The 27,980-nt window shown below is 40.6% G+C and overlaps 1 protein-coding gene and 2 long non-coding RNA genes across 11 annotated transcripts in view; 1 reads left to right on the top strand and 2 right to left on the bottom strand.

Moving 5' to 3' along the window:
• Positions 1-415: 415 nt before the first annotated feature.
• LOC120380325 lies at positions 416-16,906 on the bottom strand. Of its 9 annotated transcripts, none has more exons than XR_005587714.1 (5): positions 16,439-16,906; positions 7,787-7,889; positions 2,593-2,724; positions 1,513-1,608; positions 416-535 (listed from the first exon to the last, which is right to left on the bottom strand). It is a non-coding gene; the product is annotated as an uncharacterized LOC120380325 (long non-coding RNA). The 9 variants fall into 9 exon arrangements; XR_005587706.1 differs by lacking the exon at positions 16,439-16,906 and adding an exon at positions 16,063-16,162; XR_005587712.1 differs by lacking the exon at positions 16,439-16,906 and adding an exon at positions 14,095-14,379 and having other exon boundaries at positions 7,787-7,892.
• Positions 14,891-27,346, top strand: LOC120380327. The gene is made up of 3 exons (XR_005587715.1): positions 14,891-15,105; positions 26,309-26,368; positions 26,460-27,346. It is a non-coding gene; the product is annotated as an uncharacterized LOC120380327 (long non-coding RNA).
• The window catches only part of RTF2 (replication termination factor 2), a 56,137-nt gene continuing 49,894 nt past the window's right edge, over positions 21,738-27,980 (bottom strand). The window contains exons 7-9 of the mRNA XM_039497952.1: positions 25,255-25,309; positions 25,082-25,174; positions 21,738-22,558 (exon numbers count right to left, since the gene is read on the bottom strand). Of these exons, the coding sequence (XP_039353886.1) occupies positions 22,371-22,558; positions 25,082-25,174; positions 25,255-25,309 (336 nt within the window). The 3' untranslated portion in view covers positions 21,738-22,370. The remainder of the gene's footprint in view (positions 22,559-25,081; positions 25,175-25,254; positions 25,310-27,980) is intronic.

The raw sequence follows: 27,980 nt of genomic DNA, 5'->3' as shown, positions 1-27,980 counted from the left end.
CTCAAAAACTGGATATAATCATTTAAAAATCATCCTTTGCTCTTCATTTTGGGGGTTTTATAAAGATTATGAGGTACAAAGGCCGTCTTCAGTAACAAGCAACTGGGTTATATGTAATTTTTTGAGTTGATTATTTCTCCTCTAGACTGCTGGACTAAAAGCCCTTCTTCTCTCAATTGTACTGCTTCCAACTTCTTGTGATCTCATAACCCACTAGATTTCCAGTCATCAATGGAGTTCTCCAGCGAATAAAGGTTAGACAAAACCTGAAATGTATCACTTTAAAAAAAAGCAGGAATGACAATGTCTTTAAATACGTACACAGAAGACAAGGACATTTGAGGCTTTTTATGCATCACAAAGCAGAAAAGAAGAGCTCAATCATATTGTTTTCCTTTGTGTATCACCTTTAATGGATTAGCACAGGTGTTCGTTTAATTGTGATCCTCTGGAAAAATGCATAGTTCTCAGTGGCCCCACACAGCCTCCTTTGTGGCATGTTGCTCCATTATCAATCTACTGGTGAGTTGTAACACTGGCAGGAAGAATCGGAGCTATGTGAAAAAATTTGCACTGCTGGCAAAAATTACATCAATCAAAACTCTTCACCTAATGCACTCTGTCATTTATAATCACACTAATCAGACACCAGTGAAGAAGTGCTGTCAGCATCAAGCATCATACAATATCAGGTCCCAGCAGAAAGTCTTCCAACTCCTCCAAACATGCTTCTCACTGCATTTTCTAAACAGTTGATAGTGCAGGTGTATTTGAAAATTGAGACAGGAATTCAATCAATCATATCACACTGTCATTTCAGGGCAAATACATAAAATATACAGGGTAGTTTTAAGTGGCTCACTTTTCCTTGCAAAATTGTGCGCACAATTGCATGTATGTGGCTGGATGCACAAATAAGGCACTCGAATACACATATTAATTTAGGTTGCTAAACAATTATGCTGCTACCCTAATTGCATAAAAAATCAGACTATTTTTGCATACTAATGTAGGTGCATAAGTCTCCATCTAACTTTAGATATACAAATGAGTTTCCATTTGTATATCTAAAGTTAGATGGAGACTTATGCACCTACATTAGTATGCAAAAATAGTCTGATTTTTTATTTTGAAAAATTATCCCACGTTATTCAGTAATTAAACTGATGCAACATCATGCAGCAAGCTCAAATTCAAACCTTGATTTTCAGGCATGCATTCTGCAGGTCTGTACATTTGTGTCTACACTAGTATATCCCCTCCTTAAGATTTTCCAATATTGCTCCTATCAGTGCAGCTATGCACTTGTGGTAGTAACTGTAGGAGCACTGCTAAAGATGGGCAGTTGCCGTTTTAACCAGGCGTGTTCTCTAACCCTGCTTCAGACTAGGCATCTTGTCTATAGATACATTCTTATATAGGAAAGAAATATATGTAGGATGAAGAGGTACTTCTTCCTATTCAATGTGGCAGGAAAGTCCTTTGCCAGAGAACTGCGGAGCAAGTACCCACCTTGGAGCGAGAAGGAGCTGAAGAACACATGAAGGCCGTGAACCTGATTTTTCACTTCATTACCCCGGTGAGTCATGTTAGTGTAAAACTGAGGCACTGCAATGAAAAATCAGGGCAGATATTTAGAAGAGAGGCCCTTGAGTCCACTGAGTCTTATTCCTTAGGGCAGGGGTTCCCAAGCTGGGGGTCGGGACCCTTCAGGGGGTCATGAGTTTATTACATGGGGGGTCGCGAGCTGTCAACCTCCACCCCAAACCCTGCTTTGCCTCCAGCATTTATAATAGTGTTAAATATGTAAAAAAGTGTTTTTAATTTATAAGGGGGGTCGCACAGAGGCTTGCTATGTAAAAGGGGTCACAAGTACAAAAGTTTGAGAACCACTGCCTTAGGGCGTACCTACACAATATAGCCACAATAATGCAGCTGCAGAGGTGCAAACTCCTGAGGTAGACATGGTTTCACACCAGGTCAAGTTGCAGCAATGCAAGTTATGGTTTACCCCCCGTGAACTGGACCTACACTAAGGGCATGCACTGGTGCAGCTACAGGACTGGAGCTAAACCCTGATGTGATAGCATTGCTTATTTTAGCCCCCGAGAGCAAATTAAACTATGCCAAAAAAAGCACAATTTGGTAATATAATTGTCTACACCGGGGGCTTTTGCCAGCACAGCTATGCTGGTCACAAGTCATGACCCTGACTGACCTAGCTGTGCAAGCAAAAGTTTGTAGTGTAGCCCTGGCCAGAGACAGGCCTTGCCCTGCTTAATAATGGTAGCATTTAAATAGCCACTGTGAACCTTTGAAGTGAACGGAGGGGAGGGATGAGTTCACACTTGCATTGCTACCACTATTGTTTGTCTGGAGACAGCTTTCTGCAAGGCTGGGCTAACAGGGTAACAGTCCATTGACTTGTCTAGATAACACTATCTGCACAAAGGAGGGGGCTAGGAATTTCATTTTTAAGGCCAAATTTCTGGCCATGGCCTCCAAAATTCCACACCCAAATCTGTGCACAAAGTTGGTCGTGCCTGTAAAATTGGTCACACACACATTGTGCACCCCCACAATTACCTGCACCTGCAAATGCAGATCCTGTATGGACAAACCAGAGGGGTGCCTCATTTCACAGACGCAATCAGTACTTTGCAAATAAGGAGGCCGGTTTGGGGAGTGGCTGAAAATTTGGCACTTGACATTTCAGCTTGGATTCTGCAGGGGAAAAACTTGGATTCTTCTTCTTCTTTTTTAAAACCACACACACAATTGCTGATATCCCTGCCAATGGGTGTGGTAGCAGCACCCTTACAAATTAAAGATGACGTTTGACTATTGTATGAACTAAATTGGAATCTGATGTGAGAGAAACTGGCTCTATCTATGGTACTTATCTGTCTTCCGTTACCATAGTATCTGAACATCTCACAATCATGCATTTATCCTCACACAACATTCCTGTGATGTAGGGAAGTGCTGTTCTCATATTATCACCCTTTTCAGATGAGAGAATTGAGGCACACAGACACTTAGGCCTAGTCTGCACCACAAAGTTTTAGCAGCATAGCTTTGTCGGTTATGAGTGTGAAGAAAAAAAAATCACACCCCTAACCAACATAGGTAGGATGGCAGAAGCTCTAGTATACATGCAAATATACTGGTTAAAAAAAAGTACTTTTACCAGTATAGCTTAGTCCATTAAGGAAACTGGTTTAAACTAAACTGCTAAATGAAGTCTTTTGCCAGAATAAGCTGCATCTCCACTGGAGGAGTTTGTCAGTATAGCTCTACCAGTATATCTATATCAGCAAACCTTTTAAAGTATACAAAGATTAAGTGTCTTGCCCAAAGTCACACAGGAAGTCTGTGGTAGAGCATAGAATAGAACTCGCATCTCCTAAGTCCCAGGCTCTCCCCACTGGACAATCACTCCTCCCCCTACATCAGTGGCATGTATGAAAAAAGTCTTCAGAGATACAGATTTCAGAGTAGCAGCAGTGAAAGGGTTAACGTGGTTGACATTTGAAAAGGCCATGCTTGAAAGTTAGCACTTGATTAAGAGGAAGAGATATAGAGGGGCTCCTCTGATATCAAATAAATAACCTCTATCTGGGCAGGACAACGCTAAAGGAAAAGAGGAGGCTCAGAATCTGAATTGCATGCAGCGTTGTTATAGCCGTGTGGGTCCCAGATATTAGAGCAGGGGTAGGCAACTTATGGCACGTGTGCCAAAGGCGGCACGCGAGCTGATTTTCAGTGGCACTGACACTGCCTGGGTTCTGGCCACCGGCCAGGGGGGGCTCTGCATTTTAATTTAATCTTAAATGAAGCTTCTTAAACATTTTAACAACCTTATTTACTTTACATACAACAATAGTTTAGTTATATATTAGAGACTTATAGAAAGAGACCTTCTAAAAACCTTAAAATGTATTACTGGCAAGCAAAACCTTAAATTAGAGTGAATAAATGAAGATTCGGCACAGCACTTCTGAAAGGTTGCAGACTCCTGTATTAGAGAGACAAGGTGGGTGAGGTAATAGGTCTCCAGGTTATTCTGTGTAAGCACGAAAGTTTGTCTCTCACCAACAGAAGTTGGTCCAATACAAGATACTACCTCACCCACCTTGTCAATCTCAATAGCAGTACTTCAAAATATAGATAAGGTGTTTAGGGACACAGGCAATGCTGGAGAGAGAAGGATCAATGATCTGCTGAGCCTCTGACAGTGGATTATGAGGTATTTCAGGGGAAGGAGACACTGTCCCCGCACATGTACTAGGAAAATTCTGCAGTATTATACCATACAAGCATATTTCTTCCTGTCTCCAGGTGGTGATCAGGTAAGTGTGAAGACTGGTGCTCCTTGTCATTGCAAATGCTGTTCTTATTTATCTAAGTACAAATTATCTTTTGAACTTTTTACGAGTTCTTCTGAATATATCAGTGAGTTCCACAAGTTCACATTGCTATAGGAACTTGAGATAGATTGAGAGCTACATTTCAGATCTACTTTCTTAAGTAATAGCTGGAAAATGACTGGTATGAATTAGAGAAAATGTTCTCAGGAGTACCCAGATATTTATTGAGGGATCATTATATGTCAAAAGAAATATGGCCTAATAGCTAGAGTAGGGGGCTAGGAGTCAGAACACCTGAGTCTGTGCCTGGCTCTGCTACCAATTCTGTCGGTGACCTTGGACAAATCATTGAAAGGGTCACATCAATTTAAAATTAGTCAGTTTAAAAAATGAGTTAAAATAGTTTCAGGAACTACACCTGCCCAAGGCCCTTTGCTAATTTTTGTGGTTTTACAATCACTTAAAAAAATTATCCTGTGTTGCAATATGAAAGACCAACCAAATAACACAGTCAATTGACTACCCACAAAGTGCCATCAAATGCACAAATTAATCTGAAAAAATATTAGCAAAAATAATCTGTTTTATGTTTCTCTTATGGTCCTCTTGGGTGTTACTTGTACCAGTGTTCATACAATTTTTTTCAGGCTTAAGTGTGATTGTTAAGTTGATCAATATCCTTTTAACTTTGGGCTCCAATTAATTCATGTGTGAAATGCCTCCTAGTGCTTTGTGATCTTTTAGTGAAAGGAGCTAGATAGCATAAAGTTCAGGTATTCTACACACCTCATCTGCTGTGGCCCAGTGTCTCTAGTCAATACATATTAGCTATGGCTGCACCTACATCATCTGTGTGGGCCTTTTTCACCACATAATGGGGATGTTTGTACCAATGTAGCAATACTGGTGCAAACTCCTAACACAGATGCAGCCATACCAATGCAAACACTATATTACACTGGTGAAGCGCATCTGCACCAGGGGGTTACATTGGTACAAATATCCCCCCACACACCCGCCTCAGCATAGACAGACCCATATAGCAATAGGAATCAATGTATATTAGAACCTTAGGTGTATGTATCTGAAGATATATGTGGTATACACAGTTATGGACATGCTATCCAGGTGTTAAATTCATTTATGACAAGAGTCTGCAATTTGTCATCTACTTTTGAACACCACACGTGTCTTCCACCTAATAACCCATCTTGCTGGGGCTTATTCTACATTCCAAAGTTCAGAACAGCTTCAAACAGCTGCTTTTTTGGAAGGAGAAATGTGTCCTCCTTCCAAACTCTCTAATCACCTCTCATGCATGGAATTTTACCCTCAAAATTACTCCAGCCAGAGGCACAGGACAAGTAACATTTACTTCTGTACTAGTGACAGCTTTCCTATACCCACAATTATCAGGACTTTAACCCCCACCTTGAATCTCACATCATGGCAGAGCTAGAAATTGGAGCTTTATACTACAGGGAAGAGGAGATTCCAGCTTCCCAATGGGACACAGCACTTGCTTCTAGTCCTGCAAGGTACCAAGATATTATTATTTAAAGTTGTGACATTTTTATTTATAGTAAAGCTATTTTAGGACATTTTTAGAGGTTTTATGCTTCCCTCTGAGCCCTCTACAGTAGGTCACATGTTAATGAAGGCACCTGGCTTTACAGGTGTTGTATAGCATTCTCATTTGGCTGATCTGCATAATTCACTCCTGGCTTCACCACTCAAGAGTAACATCCCAAACTAAAGCTGCTCCAAAATGTTATCCCACCCCATTTATATATATATAACATGGGGTGGGTGAGATAAAATCTTGTAGCAGTATATATATAATATGGACGCCAAACTGCATAGTGGAATATCAGCAGTTCAGAAATTATTTAAAACTTTGGAAGTGATATAAACTAAACCAGAAAAAGGCATTCTTGTGCTGGAATCAGTGCCCACCCAGGAGGTTACACTGGGTACTGGAATAGTAATGCTGGTGTATTTCTCCTTGGAGACAAGCTCTTATTCCCTGGAACATTTTAGTAAGAAAATAGGAGATGGCAACTAGCTAGCTGTTTTAGTCTCCTGAAAGTTTTGATTCCATAAGATGAAACACATCAAAGCTGGACAGATAGAATCAAAAGGTGCAGCGAACTGTCTCCAGCTCTCCAAACTCTGGGCAAACATCCCTTCGTGAGCCTGTCAGTGTACGCTTGGGGTAGGTTTCACCTTCATCCTGAGCTCAAAAGCATGAAGTGGGCTTTCAGTATTCACCAAACCGGGAGCAGGAAGGAGGCTCTGACTACAAAGGGAACTTGACCAGAACAGCTATTGCAGAATAAGCTATAACCATTCCAGAATTGCTATTGTGCTTTAAATTCACACCCTGCCTTATTCTGGAGTCACTTCCCCATTTAAATAAGCCCTTACAAGAGAGGCCAAAGGAGATGTTAAATCATAAAAAGCCCTTCAGCTTCAACCTCTCAGGTTGAGCTAAACCCTAAGCTCCTCAATAATCTTTACCTTGTTGCCCTACCACGTGTGACAGCTAAAACTGCCTTGTGTTCACTAGGATTTTACCTCCTGTTCATTACCATATGTTAGTTAACATGAGGTAAGAACACACCTTTTACTCCAGTGAAGACACACTCAGTAGCAGCTTTTTAACCAGTTCACCAACATGTCTGTAAAATAGCCTGAGTCTGGGGCCCTCGCTCTCAGCACCCCTTCATTGCAGTACCAATTGGGTGAATGGCTGGAATACTGGAACATGCCTAATTTCCTTCCACTTGATATGACTAGTTCCTTCCACTTGATATTACCAGCCCAGGGGAAGAAATGCAAGCCACTTTGGTTTTACCTGGCTTCATGTTGATTAGAGTCAATAATCAGGTGAGGATTTTGGTTTTTAATTGTTTGTATGTGATAGATAGTAAAGAGGGGGAATGGTCTATTTTACACATCTTTCATTGTTTGCAGAATTTTGTAACCTCCCTTTGATACTGTCACAGTGATTGGATATGCATTCATTAAAAAAAAGTTTCTAGCCTTTGAGGTTGTGAAAATTTCCTTCCCAGTATAAGCAAAACTAGAGGTGCCACCTTGCTGAGTCTGGTGCTAATGTCTCATTCTGTCTTGGCTCCAACCGAAGCGTCAACTATCCCTCTCCATCTCTTTGGAGGTCTTTTAAATGCAAACACCGAATACTTTGCACAAAAAAAACCACACACCCTCAAAACAGCCATTTTGTGTCATTGAAATGTATTGTGAAATATTTAAAGTTGTTAAATGGGTAATAATGAACAATGGGGAGGGCATTTCCTGGCTGTTTAACTGAAACCTCCTGACCCCACGGTCAGTATTGGTCGGTGCAAAACTCTAAAAACAAAGAGGGGGGGAAACCAGAGTAAAATCGTTACCTTGTTAGGTGTTGCTCAAGGCAAGGTGCTTTGTTGTGTAACCAGTCTCTTCTCAGCAGGTAAAGACCACAGCTTTTGTCCAGCGGGGATTGCCTCACAGTAACTGCTAAGAAAGTTGGACTTTATGCTTCCTGTTCCATCAAATTTATATTCTATGAAACAATGAACACGTCTACCCTTTCTGTTAGCATTACTAGCCATTTAATAACGAGTCATTGCAAACATGCAGAATTGTGAGATCAACATTTTTAAGTGCTATCCCTGTTCAAATTTTAACTTACTGATTTAAAACCAATGTCCTTTTTGTTCTACGTGGACACTAAGGACCCCCTGGGACTTTTTCAAAGGGTAGGCATTCGCCCCTCACTATCTTTGGCTTTCTCCTCTTCCTGCTGTACAATGCTGGTGGGTGCTTCCCCCCACCCCAGAGGTGGCTGCATTTCTGTGCTTTGAAGCACATCAGGACTCTTCAGGTTTAGCAAGACTATTTGAATGCAAATGACTGTTATTCCTAAGGGGTAAATATGCCCCGTACTATGTTGTGTCCCCCTAGATAGAGAGGCACCAAGGTGCAAACTATCCAGAGTTAGAATATTGCTTGTGATACATTCACTTTTTCAGTACGGCCTTAGGTCAAAATTAAAATTGCTGGATCCTGTCTGACTTAAGCCGAAGTAGAAAAAATAGCCTGCCCGTTGCCCCATGTAGTCTATTTAGGTTACCACCACTGAATTTGGCAAACAAGCAGTGCTCCATATAAGAATGCAATGGAACCAGCCTCCATCAGGGAGACATAAGGAAACGCACGAGCAGGTTGCATTGAAGCTTGGAAACCCACCCCCCATCCCCCTTTTCACTGCTGGATATTGCCTGTTGTTGATTGTCAGGCAGGGCGTTGGCCCATCCACCTCCCCATCCCCCAATACATGAGTTACTGAGTATTACCACAGCAAATATCTTGTCAGATTTGTGAGATCAGAGATCTGAACCGATGACTAGTATGTTAGGAACTTTCCCCCTCCCCTACAAATTCCATATATATTCCATCTGAACTTTGAATGTTGCTACAGCATGTCTTCTTCCAGCTGCAGGTTTGATGGAGCGGGGTCGGGATGGGGTGTGGAAAGCAGCACACTAGAATATGGCATACCTGTGGATATGGAGTCATTGTGGATACTGCTGCTGTTCTGGTTACAGGAAGAGTGTGGGTAGGTGCCAACATGGAGGAATTCAGAGTAGCAGCCGTGTTAGTCTGTATCCGCAAAAAGAACAGGAGTACTTGTGGCACCTTAAAGACTAACAAATTTATTGTAGCATGAGCTTTCGTGAGCTACAGCTCACTTCTTCGGATGCATCCGAAGAAGTGAGCTGTAGCTCACGAAAGCTCATGCTACAATAAATTTGTTAGTCTTTAAGGTGCCACAAGTACTCCTGTTCTTTTAACATGGAGGAAGGCACCAGAGAGTGAAAGAGAAGTGTCAGGTTCAGACCTTTCAGTGGGATTTGTGCTCCAAAGCCACTTAGGCGCTTTTGAAAATCTCCCCCTTGAACGTGATTTTTAAAATAAGTCCTTTGTCCAAAGATGTCTAAAAATGTTTATTTCACCAGTGTTCAATACACCTGCAAGTAGGTAAGTATTATTGCATCCATTTTACAGACTGGTAGACCAAAACTCAGACAGATGGGGGATGCCATGTCAGAGGACTCACTCGGCCGCTCCACCATGGTCGAAACAGGGCGATGTAGTAGTAGATAGGACCTACTCATGTTTTAACCATGTTCCCAAATTAGGCTAATATCTTGGACAAAATATGAGTCAAAGACAGCGAAGTCCCCTCTACACTACAAGACAAGCATGTTGCAGCCAGGTCCTTGAACAGTGGTGTAGGGCTGCAGAGACGTCTCCTTAGAAAATGTTTGTCATTAATTTGTAGGTGGCGAGAATACTGCAAGATTGAGCAATTCAGGCAAATGACACCATTTTTACACCATGCCTCCCACCCAGTCACCCTCTGAGAAGTGTAGAGCACCTTGAGATGTGCTTCATGCATAGTAGGATTTAAGATCCCTGCAATACCAGTTTTTAAAAAATGTGCTCAAATAAGAGACACACACAACATAAATCAGTTAGGAATAAGGCTCCTACCAGACAGTTCTGCAATCAAATTCTTTAAAAAAATATTCTATCCTGTCTGTACAAAAAGATGAAGGGAAATGTAGCTAATCCTTTCTAATCCCTTACAATGCAGAACTGTGATCACACATGTTATTGTGTGATTATGTGTCTTTGAGTGCTCGTTTAGTTACTTATTAAAAGATACCAACCAACTTCTGGTGTATGAAAAGGAAAAATTGCTTGATACTTTTTTTGCATTTTCGAAAGAGAAACTATGTAATGCAGTCCATCCAGTCTCAAGTCACAGTCACATCTCTTTAGTCATACACCGCTACCCTGATATAACGCCACCCGATATAACACGAATTTGGATATAACGTGCTAAAGCAGCGCTCGGGGCGGGGCTGCACACTCCGGTGGATCCAAGCAGGTTCAATATAACACGGTTTCACCTATAACGCAGTACGATTTTTTTGGTTCCCAAGGACAGCGTTATATCGAGGTAGAGGTGTATTGGGAGAATTCGAAGTTCTTTCACATGGAAGGGACTATGGTTTCACATTTGCGCAGGTTGGGATTGCTTGCATGAAAATGAGGGTGTTACAGACATGATGATAACTATTTTGACGGGAAGATGTGAAATATTTGTGAAATAAACAATTCAGTAAGATGGGTCGCTATGGACAAGCAAAGGCCTATCAGTCTGGGTACCTGGGACCTAATTCCCAACCATGTGACTTTGGGCAAATCCTTTCCTCTCCTTTTTGCCTCCGTTTTCTCATCTTTAAAATGAGCATTGGATTACCCGACTTTGGAAAGCCTGTAAAGCTCTACATATATACAAGAAATTCTTACATCATTTAGTGGTGCCTTTAATGAATGTTTCATGAACACAGATCATTTAAATTGTCTGTGATAGTCCCATGTGAAGGAGATAAAAGGGGCAGAGTGACTCCTTAACTGATCATGGGTATTTGTTTTGTTAATCCTTTTAATTTGTGTCTCTTTTTAAATAAACTCATCGTGGGAAAGGTTGAAAGGGAATGAGTTTCATGCAGATATTGAGCAGCATTTGGTAAGAGTGGAGCAGGTTGCTTAGTGAGAAAGTTACAGAACATCCTTTAAAGACAATGGGTGAAATCCTCACTCATTGATGGCAAAATGACACGGAAAGACAGGTTAGAGCAGCTTATTGAAAATATTTTGTAGTATAGTGTATAGTATAGATCGGGGTGGGCAAACTATGGCCCATGGGACTGTCCTACCTGGCCCCTGAGCTCCTGGCCCAGGAGGCTCGCCCCGGCCCCTCCCCTGCTGTCCCTCCTCCCCCGCAGCCTCAGCTCGCTCACTCTGCTGCCGGCACAATGCTCCGGGCGGTGGGGCTGTGAGCTCCTGGGGCAGCACAGCTGCAGAGCCCGGCCTGACCCAGTTTCTGCGCTGCGCAGTGGCAGTGGCATGGCCCGGCTCCAGCCAAGCAGCGTGGCTGTAGTGCCACCAGTGCTCCAGGCAGCGCAGTAAGGGGGCAGGGAGGAGAGGGGGTTGGATAGAGGGCAGAGGAGTTCGGGGTGGTGGTCAGGGGTGGGGATAGGGATCGAGGCAGTTGGGGGGAAATAGAGGGTTGAATAGGGGCAGGGATCCTGGGGGCGGCAGTCAGGTTGGATGGGGCGGCAGGGGGCAGTCAGGGGCAAGGGTTCTGGGGGCAGTCAGGGGACAGGGAAAATGGGTGGTTGGATGGGGCAGGAGTACAAGGGGGGCTGTCAAGAATGAGAGGAGGGTTTGGATGGGGCAGTCAGGGGACAGGGAGTGGGGGGGTTTGGATGGGGCTGGGGTCCCAGGGGTGGGCCATCAGGGAACAGGGGGATTGGGTGGGGAGGCAATCCCCCTGTTCCCTGATGAAGTCGGGGGGGCAGATAGGAGGTGGGGGCCAGGCCACAACCCCCTCCACTCCAACCGGCCCTCCATAAAATTTCCGAAACCTGATGTGGCCCTCAGGCCAAAAAGTTTGCCCGCCCCTGGTATAGATGCTTGACATAGGGAGTTCTACTAGCTTGCCTAGAGAGTTCCGTTCACCCATGAGTCCACTTTGGAGGTGGACTGGATTTGAACCATTGTTCTAGATGTAAACGGCTCATTACTACATTACCCAGCCAGAGTCTCTTCCCCTGCTGATGCTGTTTAAGTTACTGCCACAGAATAATTTACCCAGGAAGCTCTGATTTCCAGGAGGATTGCAGTACCAGGGTGGCATGTGTCACAATTTTGGTCTTTTTCTTTATAGTTCTGACAAATCTACAACAGTGCTGTCAACGGCAACAGGGCCTCCTTTGGGATAATACACTGTTATAATACACTGACTTTCCAGGGTCCTCCCATGCTGCTATATACCAGAAGCCTGACTGTCAAGGGCTCTGACCTGCTCTCTGACACCCTCAATACGAACACTTAAGCAAAGTCTACCTCATAGTACTACTGTTGGTTATATTGTAGTTAGTCATGGGGAAAAAGCATAAGAAGAAGAAAGGAAAGACCAATACTTACTAATCTCTTCCTCCCTGCAATTGTATGAAATCACACACCTCATCCTAACAGCTTTTGCAGGGTTTGAGCTTCCAAGCAAGTCAAATCATTGTGCCATCTTCTCAAAAATTGTTTTATGTTTGTGATACACTAATGCTGTATAATGAAAATGAAAATAAATTCATTCGAGAACCTTCCATCCTGGTCCACACTTAATGGTACATTGACATGTTAAAATGTGAAACCCGTCCCCAACCCTTTTGTGTGTTACAATCCCATTATTAAAACTGAAATAATTTTATAAATGTTTTTCTTTTTTTTTTTAACATTTTGCTCTGTTTTAACAATGCAATTAGACTTGTCAGTTTCACCATTGCATAATTTTTCTTTTCAGTTTCACCGTTGCATAATTTTTCTTTTTAGTTTCACCTTTGGATGCTCATGTAACAGCTAAATGCTCTCTAATGTTTGGGCTGCCAATGCTGCAAGATACTTATATTTAAAATAGGAAAACATATTCAGCATGTTTTTCAATTTGCAAATACTAATTTTATGAAAGATTTCTAAGAGTTTTTTTTTAAAATCCCACATCTAGATTTTGGACTGAAACTACTAGACATGACCTTAACCAAACCTAAAGTAGTAAAAATTGAAAGTCGATCTGGTTGCAACATTTTTAACAATAGTTTTCCAACAGAAAATGCAATTTTGTCAAAATCTAAATGTTTTGTGGGACTTTGTTTCAATTCACAACAAAATTTTCAACAGGGAAAAGGTCTAAACATTTTGTTTAACTTTATCATTTTGATTAATCTTGTTTAGACTTTTATAAAATGTTATCACATATTTAATATTTAAAAAATATAATACACAGTTCAAAATGATTTAATAATCCCAAATCAAATTTTTGGTGGGGGATTTTCATTGTACAGATTTCCCAAGGAGCCAAGATTCGGAGGGCAGGGGGTGTAGATGATTGAAAGTATCTTAACCTGCACGTATCTTTTTAAAATGTGGAAGTTAATTGCCGATTATTTTTATTCTGCTTCACAGAACAATTAATATTGAATCCCTGCCTATAAGAGTTTACAATATAGACAAGGACAACACAAAAAGATAACAGAGAGGAGAAGGGGTAGTAGAGAGAAGTTGAGTTAGTAAAATTAAACTGTAAACTCTACAATGCAGGGATTATATCTTCCTGTGTGTTTGTACAGGGCCTACCTAGCACAACAGAGTTCTGCTGGTATTTCAGGACTTCTAGGCAATACCATAATACATAAATATTAATTACACCATCACATGGGAGGCGAGTGCATTCTTCTTGGTGGTGACACAAAGCAAAAGCTTTCCTGATAATGTTTTTAAGCTATAGTCTGTACTTAGGCAAGCCTGAAGAGGTGAGTGTGAGAGAACTTACATGACAAGCAAGAGGCATTGTGGACATTGTCAGGAAGAGAGTACCGGGGCTAGGGGGTAATCTCTGAAGTGGACACAGGAGGGAGAACACTAAGGGGAACAGCTGAGAGAGTAGCTTGGGCTACGCCAAGATGTGGTGGGATATGAAGAGACAGGGAGCTAATGCAGTAGATCCTTATTAATCTGCTGTTACAGGCTTGAGAGTAAGCAGAACTCATTCTGTTGTGCACATTTGTATTCATTCATAAATATATACCTTAATGCAATGTAATGCTCTGTTCCAGCATTATGGAGAGTTTCCTCAGTTTTCAGATGCTTTCTTTTTTCACCGCATGTTAATAATTACAGGCTTTCCTCTACAAACCTGTGCCAGAACTGTGCTTCTTTGGGCTGTACTTTTGGTGCCACCAAATGGATAATGTTATCAACTGCAGCTCATGTTCTCTGCAATATTTTTGCTGAAAGCTGTGTAAAAATCATGTGACCTACTGAATATCTACACCCAAGAGAGGCTGATACACATTATTTAAGTTTCAGCAAGGGTTTGAAATACATTAATATTATAGCACCTAGAACTCCTAACCAGCCCCATTATGGTAGCAGGTGTTACAAGCACAGACAGGATTCTTGCCCCAAAGACTTTGCAATCTAAGAACAGGTTGCACTTGTCATGAACCAAGATGTGAGGGGTGGTTGGAACAGGGGTGGTTAGGCCTAGTGGTCGAAGCTGGAGATGGCACTCAGGGAACAAGCCGAAGGTCAGAGCTTGGAGTTGGGGACCAGGAGTCAGAGCCGGAATAAGGAAACAAGCAGGGCAGGAGTGGAGTGGGCAGGACAGGAGCAAGGCTGGGAACAAGGCAGGAGCGAGGGAGGCAGAGAAAAGATCACAGCTGTGGGCATGTACACTGAGTAGCCAGAGATCAGTTGTTGCTGCTGGGGTTAAAATCAGGCTTGCTGACTTCATCAGTGAAACAGGTGGCCCTGCTGTGCTCATAGGCTGCCTGCAGCCTGAGCAGGCACAGCTGCAAGTCCACATTCCTGACAGGACCCTATACAGCTTCACACACTTCAGAGGATAGTTCACAAGTAAACTGTATGTAAGCCTAAATCCTCCCCCTTTGGGTCAAAGCACAGCTCACTTTGGGGATCATTAAGCCCAAATATAATAGTAAGGCATGTCTGGATGTCTTACTTGCTTTTGGTGGATTTCTGTAACACTGCGGAGGTGAAAGGCAGGTGTTCATTAAGGGTTTTATTCAGCTCTCAGGTATGTACATGAATAGTAAGTGCTTCATACTGAAACTATTTCCCCTAAACTTTCCCAAAACAGCTGGAAGGCTAAAACTGGCTGATCTTAGATCTCATTGTAATTAGAGAGAAAATCCTCCCCCTTAACTTGTCTCTGCAATGTTATTATTCCTTTCAGTGTGTCCTTTGCTACTTTGGCCATTTGAGTTATAAATGATTCAAATTATTAGGGCTTCTATCACTTCCTCCAGGGAATTATTTTACAGCGTAGTGGATTTCAGTGTTAGTAGCTTTTCCTTGGCTCAATTTTAACCCTTTACTCCTATTTCAGCTTAAAAATCTCTCATCTCACCGAGCTGCCTTTTAAATAGTCTCTCCCCTAGACATTTGTTTTATGTAGAGGTAACAGGTCAAATTCATCCTTGGTGTAACTCCACTGATGGCAGTAGATCTAAACCAGGAATGGATTTGCCCCAGATGAGAATATCCTACCTGCTAAATCTCCTCTGAATATTAGATGGGTTCAGTTCTTCCCATTCCCATATGCAAATCACGTAGATCAACAATCAGATCAAAAACACTTTCCCATGCTTCAGTCCCATCACCCCACTCCATGTATTTTTGTCCAATTAGTGCTTCCAATGAAACTAATGTATGTCATGCATGAACTTTAAAGTTTGAACAAGCAAGTAACAAGAGAACCTAAGGAAGCACTGGTGGAACTGGGTCACAGAAAGCAATTAACAGGTAAGGAATTCCTCTTCCTGTGGACCAGTGGCCACCTGTACAGACCAGACAGGGCGTAAGTAGGGTTATGCCCAAAGGAGAGGGGAAGTAAATGACTGGTTAAACAGGTCCATCTAGCTCAGCAGTGCAGACTGCTGGTCCTAATTCAAAGGCAAGCAGAACTGTGTTTCACACCATTAATCAGGAGAACTAGTTCAAATATTGAGAAAGGGGAGAAAGATGGTGTTACCTTGTAGGAACATAGGAAATGCCACATTGGATCAGACCCAAGGTCCATCCAATCCAGTATCCTGTCTCTGGCAACAGATGGTTCAAAGGAAGGTATAAAAATATCTCAGACAGATGTGGGACAACCTATTTTCCTCCTCCACCCCATTAGATTTCACGTCCATTTCTAATAGTTACAGATTTGCTAATAAAGGAGAACTAACATTTAAGGCTACATCTTATATACTCAATGAAAACCATGAAAAAAGAGAGACTATACTATGTATCAAAGCTGGACTAGGCAATGCAGTATGTTGATGGCTCAGGCTTTTGTAGGACATATTAGAAATGCACGTAATACAAATAACTTGTCCCCATAAAGGCCACATTACACAGACCATGACTGGCAGTTTCTGCTCATGAGAGATCACGCAGCTGAAGAGCAGGCGAGATGGAAACTAGGACTCAAGCCCTGGCAGAGCTGTATGGGGTTCGCTTGAACCACACAAGCATGCATTGTGCCTGGCTTGTCAGTGCTATTAATCAGCCCCTTTCAGAAGCACTGAAACTCCCAACCATTCCCATCCCCCTTTGCCAATCAAAACCGTCATCTAATTATTACAAACACTTTTGTGTAATTTCAGCACTTTTGTCAGTCTGAACAATGCACGTTAACCTTAACATGAGTTAAATACGTTTAAACACTGAAACACACTTTAAAAAACTCTCAGGTTGTTAACTTGACACCACACTAGGAGGGGGAACCATTTAGACTGTAGTGTTCAGCATGCTTTATAGAAACACATGAGTATGGCCAGGTTGAGACCAAATACTGAAGATTATTTTTTTAAATCTGTGTGACCAGTTTGCTTAGTCTGAATACTTGAGCAAGAAGCTGTTGTGCATTTCTTTAGCTTGGTAGGAGAGTTGGAGCCTGCATTTTGGAAGCTCACATGGTGCAAAGAGTTTATCACTAGATATAAAGTGCAAAATGGATATTAAAGGATATCTAATTGGTTGTGGGTTGTTTTTTTAATTAAAACTAGCTCTGTGGGGATTCCTGCCATTCTTGACAGTCATTAGGGAAGTTTAAGCTGCTAAACTAGCAGCCATTCCATTTTAAGCTTAATCTAAAGCAGCTGCTTGTTCCCATAGCCAATTAGGCCAGTCTTTAATGTTTAATTTAGGGAAAAGCAATCCTTGTGTTGCCTGGAGTGGATGTAATTTATTACAACTGCCTTTTTCAATGTAATAATATGACTACACTTTGCATAAATATATTGCTCTTTCAAAGATTACAATGATGTCTTACATCTTTGCAAGGTAGGTAAATTTTATGTACATTTTCCAAATGTGGAAACTAGGTACAGACACGTTAAGTGACTTGGCCAAGGTCACACAGGGAGTCAGAAACCTGCCCCTATCAGCAATGGGGAGAGAAGGAGATTTACAAGCAAATTCCCTGACAAACTCCACTAAAGAGGCAGCTTCTCTTTTTGGTGAACCATTCAGGAGCAACAAACTGAGAATCACAACCTGATGAACCAGGCTCCCAATCCATCCAGGACTCCCGCTCCTTTCCCAACCCATGCTAGGTCCAGGACCTGGGCTGGAAGGTGAAGAGAAAGTTAGGTCAGATGAGACAGACTCCCCAGCTAGTCCAACAAATGCAGATTGGCTTGGAAACAGTGCAGACCAAGCATGATTCTAAAACTAGCATATCCCATTCTGTGGGCCTACCCAGGGGAGCCGGCTGAGGATCTCCGTGGAAAAGCAGCACTAGGGAGGAAAAAATGAGCAGAGGACCATGGAGAAAGTGTCTGATACTGGATGTAGCTGGTGGATTCTGACTGATCCATTTGTCTTAGAGGAAAAACAAAATGTAGTAAGTGGAGGGGAAAGCTTATTCACCTGGAAAGCCTAAATTTTCAGAGAAGCCTATCTGAAAGAATTGATGCTGATGTAGAAGAGTATGAGGTGATGGTCGTTGTATAGTTATAAGGAGCCAAAGTGGGACTGCCAGGTGAGATTTTGAAAAAGGATGAATTTCAGTTTCTCAAAGTACTTTCATCCATTATCATTGTGAAATAAATTATTCTCTGAATAGAAACTGGAACGGTGCTAAATTTGTAGATTGAATGCAGTGTTATTGAACTGTGAAAGGGGGATTTAATCCCCCTGCAAGTGAAAAACTCAACATAATTGTAGTTATGGAGTTGCTTCCAATGCCTCCATAATATATTTGGGGTAAAACCCCAGCTCCAATGAAGTCAATGGCAAAACTCCCATCAATAGAGCCCTGTGCAGACACACAAATGTGTATCTGCATCTGAGCCACTATCCGCAAAAATTATCTGTGGCTACCCACGGCTTTGCAGGGCTCTACCCTGGCCAGGCATCCCCCCTGCCAGTCTGGTCAGGGAGAGCCCTGTGGGGAGCCCGTGCGGAGTTGTGGACCCTCCACTTGTCCTCCCCTCTTGCCTGGCTCCTTGCCCTGCTGAGGGCAAGGTCAGGGCTGCTCTCAGCACCCTCCCCACCGCACTGCCAGCAGGTGGAGGGTCCACAGCACCTCCCCACAGCTCTCCGGCTGGGCTCCACTCTGGCCTGGCCTGGGGGAGACTGGTGGAGCTGCCCGGGGGTTACTCAGGCCCCCTGCCCAGGGGAGGTGGAGGCTCTGCTGTGGCTCCCCACAGCTGCCCATGTGGCTGTTACCGTGGCTGGGCTGCGGCTCCAAACTGCCCTGCCCCCGGCTGGAGCCAGGTCAAGGAGAGCTGCGCTGGCAGCTGTGTGGACCCTCCACCTGCCCTGGGCAGAGGACTCGAGCAGCCCCTTACCCCCCCCCCCGCGTTCCTTCCCCCCAGGGCAGGTGGAGGGACCCAGGCTCCCCACAGCTGCCAGTGCGGCTCTCTCCGACTCAGCTCTGGCCTGAGGGGAGCAGCTCGGAACTGCAGCCCAGAGCTGCAGCCCGGCCACAGTAAGAGCCGGGCGGGCAGCTCTGGGGAGCTGTGGCAGACCCTCCACCTGCCCTGGGCTGGGGGTCCAAGCAGCTCCCTGCCCAGTGTCTCTGCTTCCCAGGCTCCCCGCCCAGGGCAAGTGGGGGATCTGTGCCGCGGTTCCTCACAGCTGACCGCTTGGCTCTTACTGTGCCAAATTTGTATCAGCATCCATGCTGCTATTCCTGGAAATGGTCCACGGATCTCCACATCTGCAGATATAAAGCAGATACCCACGGATTTGCAGGGTTCTACCCCTCAATTCCCATGCTAAATATTTATAGTTACATTATCACATGGTTTGGCAAAGAAATTACTGAAATAAAATAAGCATTATCCCATAGGACTAACACACATTGTAAAAAGGTGTGCTTCAACACACTGCTATTCATTTGTTGTCAAAGCAGGATTAGATTGCAGATAAAAGGATTGTCAATTTCTGAATTGTACCACGCTGAACTCAACGTTTGTGCTTGCATAATAAATGAAAAGAATTAAGAGAAAAAAATACAGAATGGGAAGAACAAAGCTAATTGCTAGACACACATATAAATGTAAAATCTGGATAAGTACTTCCTTGAAACTCAGCTAAGCCTCAAACTGACTTGATTGGAATATTAATTGTATGTATCCTATGAGTTAACATATTTGGACAACTGAAATGCTTATCATGTATGTTTCATGACAAACTCCCATGGAAATAATGCTTAATTATGTCTCAAAATAATTACAAAATAATATCCATTGCATTCTACACACATGAATCAGAATGACCACGTAGACAAGTATAAACAAATCATCTAAACTTCCAATTAATTATTGCTGATCATAAAGGAAGACACTTCAAAATAAATTACAAGGCTAATTAATTGTTGTCACACAGAAAAGTAACAATGTAACATCATTGTGCAGTAGCTTTAAAAGCCTACTAATTACTGTAATTTTAGCTTGGTTAGTTTGAACAAAGGCTATAACATTTTAAAAAAAAACAAAAAACCTAAAAGTAGCTTCCAGCTTTTATTTTGATCACTTTAAGTAGGTATTATTGAACATTGTTAGATCACTGAATAATTGAAAGTGGAAAGTTAATATTTAAAAAGGATCGCTAAATTTCAAATAAGGTTAAAAAAGGACCCAGAGGAAAGCATATGACAATGAAAGATGACTAACACCTAAAAGTTGTTCTATTCAAGCACTGACATATGTTATGTAGGCTACCAGGAACCTTTTTGGTCGTATGACAAAAGCAACTGCTTATTTCAGTTACGGGGACAGACTTGATCAAAATAAGAGCAAGTCACTGTGCCTTGCTGTACATGCACATAGCATCACTCAGTTCTACGTAGGGAATTCTGACTTGGACTTGAATTGGACTGTCTACCATGTTCAGTTCCTATTAGAAGCTTTAGGATAGGAATCAAGAAACATGGATTACAGACGTTTTGGAAGCAGCACATTTCACTAATCTGCAAGGCAAGAAAGTGCAAAGAAAGATTAACACTGCATTTGAAGAAACAAAGGGCCCAAATTTAAAATGGTCTTTATTAATCCACCCCCAAAGTTTGCGGGTGCATCTGTTTATCCACATAAAAGAATGCACACATCTGGGTGAGCATTCGCTCATGTAATGACACTATTTTGCTGGGCAAACATTTGCACTCAGAGATACTGTGAGCACTTCTTTTGGGATGTCTCTGAAATTTAGTCCACAGCTTTTTATATAAATGAGGTCAGATTCATCATGTAATAATCAAAATTCTCTTCCATACTCTTGCAAAGTGATTCTAAGAAGAAACTGAAGGATTCATTGAAAGGTATAGATTGGACTTCCATAGTCTAGCCTGTCTAGAGTAAAAATTTAAAAAAGGGTGAAATTAGTAGCCATAGTGTGGTGAAAGGCTTGCAGTTTCTAAAAAGTAGCTGGGAAATAACGTTAAGTAAAATAGATTTTAGAAGCAAATATTTCCATACCTTGCACTGTACAGTATCTGTAAACTTCCCCCTTAAATCAAAACTGCTACTTGGCACAGAAATCATTAAAACATGTAAAAGGGACACTCAGTTTTCCATAAATCTGGACTTTTTATATTAAAAACAAAGCAGACTAGCTAAAGGCAGTTTTCTTTGCACAGACGCAAGTCATATTTTTAAAAAAAAACTGAGTTTGATCTTGATTTCTGAGTCCTCTGTAGAATTCTTCTCTCTTCCACTCAAACCCTTGAGTCAGAATCTTTTAATGTGTATTTAAAGACATTGATATTCATTTTAATGTGCTAGGCTCATAAAACAGCTTTAACCAGATGAACTAAATGCTTCTCCAAATTCTCAAATATCCAAAGTTACAGTAAGTGTGTTCAGATTTTTCAGTTGAGCTAAAAAGATTTGCATCCATCGATTTGTTTTAATTAAAGGCAAATTGCTGCTTAATGGTGTACAAAAACCAGCCTCTGCTACTTCAATTAAGAGAAAGCAAGCTCCAGCTCAAGTTTCAGCATATTGTGATGCCATTCTCCTACACAGTTCTCCAACAAAAAGATGGAAGCCCAAACTTGGTATTTCTAATGTAAGAAGAAAAAAAGCTAGAACACTTTTTGGAGGAACAAACACAACGATTTTGGGACCTTCTTTAAAAATAATTTAGCAGTAAATAGCAAAACATTTTCCCCACTGACCTTCCCCTTTGAAATGGAACAGGAGACTACTGTAAAAGTTTTTACTTTTATTTCTGAGATCACACCGAGCTTTCCAAATGACTCCATCCTGACAAGCATTAATTCAAAGCGATCTCCAGCACCTTTAAGAGAGACGTGTACTGGTTTTGACTAGAGTAAGAAAGGAAATATTGTGGAGGGTTTTATTGTTAGCAAGCAGTGTCAGAAAGTTACAGAAATTAAATTCAGTCTTAACTAACACAAAGAGAAGTTCAATTACAACTGCAGCTAAATTGTGTAGGTAATCATTCTGCATCTAAAAGCATAGAAGGATATATCTATTAGTAAGCAGATTCTGCAATCCTAACAAACTGCAATCAAGAGTAAAATACTACTCAGTGTAACTAAGGATGGCAGAATCTGGCCCTAAAGAATTATACTTTTTGTAAATAATCTTTTAAAATAAGTCACATTACCAGACATGGATTTTGGCCATCTATTTCTTATTGAACAGTAGCTGCAAACAACCTAGGTACACTAGCTATTCACAAGTTTATAAACAACTTGCAAACTGAATAATACCAGATAACATCAGATTACGATGAACACCCTGTATCAGAGTTACACAGAAAAAGTCTCTGGGAAGAAAAGCAGCAATGACCGTTACAATCATGCACACAATTGTTTCAGAAATAGTACGCTGTGTGAGTAATCCAGTTGGAAGACTCTTCCTTCGAGCGTTTTGCTGAGCTGTGTGACGTAAAAATAGACTTGTATGCCTCTGATTTCTCCTCACTGTCAACAATAGATCTCTTGGTGGTGCCAGCTGAAGCTTTACTGATTTTTCCTGATGCAGAAGAGCTTCCATTAGCTTCTAGAGAAGAAACAAAAATACAACTTCTCTAATTTGCAAATCTAAAAAACCCCAAAGTTATTTAAAAAAATCATTTTTGCACCTCTGCAAGATAAGTTTATTGATGGCTTGGTTCAGAAATCTGACAGCTACAAATATCTTTCATTAATGTATGAGGTAGTTTCTAGTTTATGTAATTTGTACCTCTTTCCACACATACAAAATTGGCAGCTAAATCTACATACTGGAAAGCCCATCTCCCTCTACTGTGTGTGCATGTACACCCTCCCTTACCCTTCTGCACTGCTTAACACAGTATTGACATCATCTACTGCTGTATGCAAAAAACAGAGCTCTGACCTCTGGACTTAGCAAGTAAGTGTAGGTGGATATTTTTCTTCAGCTATTGTTTTAAGGTTAGTTATCAAATGACAAAAGCTACACTCATTACATGTTTATCACTTGGGAATCTATCTACTCCCTTTATCATTGATGAAGTCATTGATAAGCAATATTGTGTGTTGGATTTACTGCTAATATGGAAGCTCCTCTCTGCAAACACTGGCAGAAATGCTCAGTCTTTTCCAAGGATGGAGGTACAGCAAGATTTTTAAAAAGCAGAAGCTTTAGACCACAAGGAAAAAATGTGTACACAAAAGTCTGGCAGAAACTGCACATAATTACCGCCATTATGTGTAAATTAGGCACAGTTGCATGTGTATTGCTAGTCTGGAGCATATCTGCATGTACATTTACCTGATTTGTGCATGCAATCATTGGAATTGCACATACAATCCTAAATAACCATGGACCTTAGCCTTCTCATTTTGGAAAACGCCCTCTTAATTGACTGGAGAGGATTAACAAAAGGTGGATTTGGAGTACCCATCTCTTCCCTGAAAAATAACTCCATGAAGAGGTTTATCCTCACCTTGGGGAACAAGAACTCAAAGATACCCACCAAGATATATGAAAGAATCAAAATGGGTCCTGTAAATCCATGGAAATTTTAGGGCCCAGCATTCAGCAAATTAACTTCCACCCTGCTCCTAACCTACCTAGGTTTCTTTCCCCCTCACTGGATTTTTTTTTTCAGTTCATTAATGCAACCTATTTATGCAGAGACATAAATTAATGACCTGTCATTTCAAAAGGGTCAAGCAATTATTCCTTTGCTCTGATTATTTCAAGCGTGATTAGAGTTAGTATGTTATTAGAGGTCTACTAGCAATAATAATAATTTAGGATAAAATATCAATTTAAGAATCATCATTTGTAAACTGAAGAACTCAGTAGTTCTTTGGGGAGAGGCAGGGGTCCAGACACTTATTATGAAAATACTCTGCATACTACACAGAAGCACTATTGCTCATCTCTGGATTCATCAAACATTACAAGACTTTTTCTTACAGTAAGAGAAGACAACATTTTCTGAACTTGCGTGATTTTGAATCTCATTTCTAAACTCTGAATGACCTTTACAATGTGCTCATTTTTATAGCTCTGGATAAAAAAATCAATGTGAGACATTCAATTTTGTCATATATATTACCTAAAATCATACTGATACTCTCGGATTAATGGGTAGCCAAGTGTAATCTTAACTGCATGACTGCTGCTGAATACATTAGCTATGTCCTGAAGTTACTCTCCAGTGTTCTCACTGACATGTAGCAGGACAGCAATCAAGTTATTAAAAGATCCAAAGCTGGTAAGTCTCGGTTGAAAGGAATGTCAAAAGAGACTACTTCTTCAGATTTAATGGGAAATGACAACAAATTTTCTGCAAATGTTAGAAACTACCACCACCACTACTAACGTTGCTTACTTAGATGGGCAAGAATATTTATTTTTACCAAGTTAAATCCTATAAAAACTGGAATTGGTAATGAAAACCATAAGGTGATCCCATCTTATTTTACACTAAATCCTCTTATATGATGCATTGAACAAATCCCTCATAGGGTCATTTATTTTGGGAAGGTTTTTTTTCATTGTTTTTTTTTAAAACACTATTTCTAGCATAGCTGACGTTTTTATGGTTTGTTTACTATTTCCTCTCAATCTTCTTCGACTCCTAAATAATAGTATTAACACCACAAAGTGGAACTGATTACGATACAATCGGTAAAACAGACATGTAGAAAGAAAATACGAATTATATTAAGGACCCAATTGTCAGACCCAGGCTTCTGGGTGCGCATGCAAACATTGGAATGTACTCTGCACACACACTTGTGCATTTGGAAAGTTTTAACACCTCCATGTGTGCACAAATGTTAGACTGTTACCTCTTACTGGGCTTTATAAGGACAAATTCTCTAACACTCTGCACATGCTTACATTAGAATTTTCAAGCATGTTTGCAACACGTGGTTGCATGGGTATGTATGAGCCATTTTGAGCACACACAGAGGGAGGCAGGGTAAAAGCGTGGTCGAAAAATTGGCCCCAAATAGCTAACAAAGAATCTCTATAAATATATGAGCACAGGAAAACAGTTTATGAAAATTTTCCCAGTTAAACTGAAACATACACACCAACCTGCACTCTTTGTGAAGACAATCTGTTTCCTTTCTCCAGAATTAGTGTTCATGTCATCTTTTGCAGTCTTTACTTCTGATGGTCCTGGAGAATCTACAGAAGGACAAAAAAGCTAAAGCATAAGCTTGTTAAATTACTCAGAAGGAAAATGTAAACAATAGCCGTGACGTTACCTTCAGTGGTGTCTTGTTGAGAGACCGATTCTGCGGCCTTACATTTCTTTGATTTCTGAAACAATATAAGCAGAAAACTGAGGTTACATTTAGAATCTCCATATGCGATATCTAACCAAGTGTGTGTGTGTGTGTGAGAGACAGAAATATAAGTACCTTTGCTATGCTTATGTGTTTTATACAATGAACTTGTTTCTTTCCATACAATTACTTTATGCTTTTCTTACTATTTTAGTATAGAAAATAATAGCTGATTAGCTTGGCAGCATCTCAAAGAAAAACACATAGGCTGAAACTAAGCTGCCTAAAAGCAGTTTTTTTTTTCCTTATTTGGTTTCATCTTTTTTTAAAAATACAAAGACTAATAAAATAATTTAGTAAAATGACCAGCTATTCAGTAATCTTACTGACTAGCACTGAAACCATTTGGTAAGATACTACAGCTGGGCACAATTGTAATGAATAATGGCATTTTTTAACAAAAGAAATTTCAGCATAAACAAATAATATAATTCAATCTTTATTTTTCTCAGTTAACCTTCTTACTGGGTTTAGCTGCTTATATTTTCTACAGTTTTATCAAGGCATTCCTTCTTATATGGATACTCACTTGAAAAACAAAGCTTAGTATAACAGTTAAAATTAATTTCTCAGAAGGCTGAAAAAAATCACTTCAGTATCATCTCTTGGCAAGATTTTCAAAGCCCACTCTTGTATGTGCTCAAATAAAAAAATCTGCCTGGGTTAGAATATGTAAAAATACATTTAAAAAACTGTATGAAAGTATCAGAAAAAAAATGAGAATATTTGATGTTTAAAGATTTGCTGACAAAGTGAAGAAATTTACAAACATTGCCAAAAAATGACTATCCCAATGAAGGTAAACATTTAAAATATGTTGCTGAATCTATGAGCCCACATACAGTCACAAGTATGATTTAATATTAGGGGGAAAACGGACATAGCAAATGCTGCTCTTAGACTTGTCCAGCAGGTGGTGCTAAAAGACCAATCTTAGAAAGCCAGAAATAAATTACTGTGATTTTGTTTGCAGGTATGTGGATGTAAATAGCACTTTCTTTTCACTATGCCTCCATCTTTATGTTATGGACAGGTAAGACACTGAAGTTTACAAGAATGCTATCTGAGTGCTTCAGAAAGCAGGATTTTTGTATATTTCAATAACCTGTCTGCTTCAAACACAGAACAGGCAGAGAGAAGGGATGATGTATAGGAAACATGTCCTCGTTCATGGAGAAGCTCTGCACACTAAATCTGACAATGGATCACCTGACAGCAGTTGAGGCTTTCACATTTTTGTTCTTCATCCAATAAGCAGACAGAATGTATGTATCAGAGTTAACCGATTACAACAAAACTGCATTTTCAGGGTAGGTTTTAGCATTGAGTATTCCTTTAGCAGCCGAACTAACAAGCCTGAAACACTTGCCTGCTCTCCAGTGAATCAGGAGTCCAAAGTTGTTACTGACACCAGATAACCAAGTAGAGGTGTTGAACAGAAGATGCAGCCCTAATGATATTTACTGATACTATTGAAAGAACATGGATTTGTGGTTTTGTTGGGGTTTTTTTGGCTTGAAGAATGCAGAATATCTACAAAAAACTTGGCATAAAACAGGCTTCTCCCTTCCACATCTCCATTTCAAGAACTCAAATTACCAGAAAACTTCTCATTTCGGAAGCTAGATGAGGAAGCACTGTTCTTGAAATGTAGACCTAAATAAGAGTTTTGTTCATTCAAATTTCCATATTCTGATGGTTACTACCCAACAATTCCAAACACTAAGGAGGCTCCCCATTGAACCAAGGAGAAGCTGCAATACAAGACACATTATTTATATTAAATACTTCTTGTATAAAATGCTACTTTAATTCAGTTTGACAAGGATAAGAACAAGATGCACTCTACCCACAGGAGAAAAGAACAGCAACCAAAGACCAAAATTAGATTGTAACAGAAGTTATTACTCAGACTGAGTGAGAATAAGTTAAATGTAAAAACTAGTGCCAGTAAATTGTGTTCTTCTTTCGTATGGCTTGAGTAGGTAGCAACAACTAGAAATTAGTAAAATATGGGTTACTAAAATGGTAATAGGTTTTAATAAGAAATAATAAACTATTTATAAAGAGACTACCATGAGTTTAAGAAATTAATATAAAACATATTGTAGAATGAAACTTGTATAGATCTTATAGGCAATCACCTGTTTTAAACAACTGTTCTAAAGGATTCTCAAATGTATCAATATGTTTTATATTAATTTCTTAAACTCATGGTAGTCTCTTTATAAATAGTTTATTATTTCTTATTAAAACCTATTACCATTTTAGTAACCCATATTTTACTAATTTACACGGTGAGGAGGAGTCAGCTGGAAGCTGGGTGGTATTCTTAGCACATATGTAGGTTGGTGAGATAGTGTTTAGGACTGAGGGTAGGAGAGAGGTACAGGTGCAAGGAGGAGCAAGCATAAAGCAGTTCGTATTATTGAGGATCCTACCAGTTCTGTAGTTAAGGTTATAGAAGGATTTTGACTTTTGACGGGACCTTTTCATTTGGATTCATTTTTGGACTCTACAGACCAGACATGACTCTCCTGAAAAGTCCTGAATTTGTGTACATATTGAATCCAAATTTAGTCACTTCCTTGCTTCAGAGCAACTACTCAAGTAGTAGCTAATCTGATATAGAAACCAATGGATTT

Source organism: Mauremys reevesii, linkage group 13, assembly GCF_016161935.1.
Source record: "Mauremys reevesii isolate NIE-2019 linkage group 13, ASM1616193v1, whole genome shotgun sequence".
NCBI classification, from domain to species: Eukaryota; Metazoa; Chordata; order Testudines; family Geoemydidae; genus Mauremys; species Mauremys reevesii.
The sequence above is the reverse complement of the archived record's forward strand: the minus strand, read 5'-3'. Positions and strand labels throughout refer to the sequence as shown.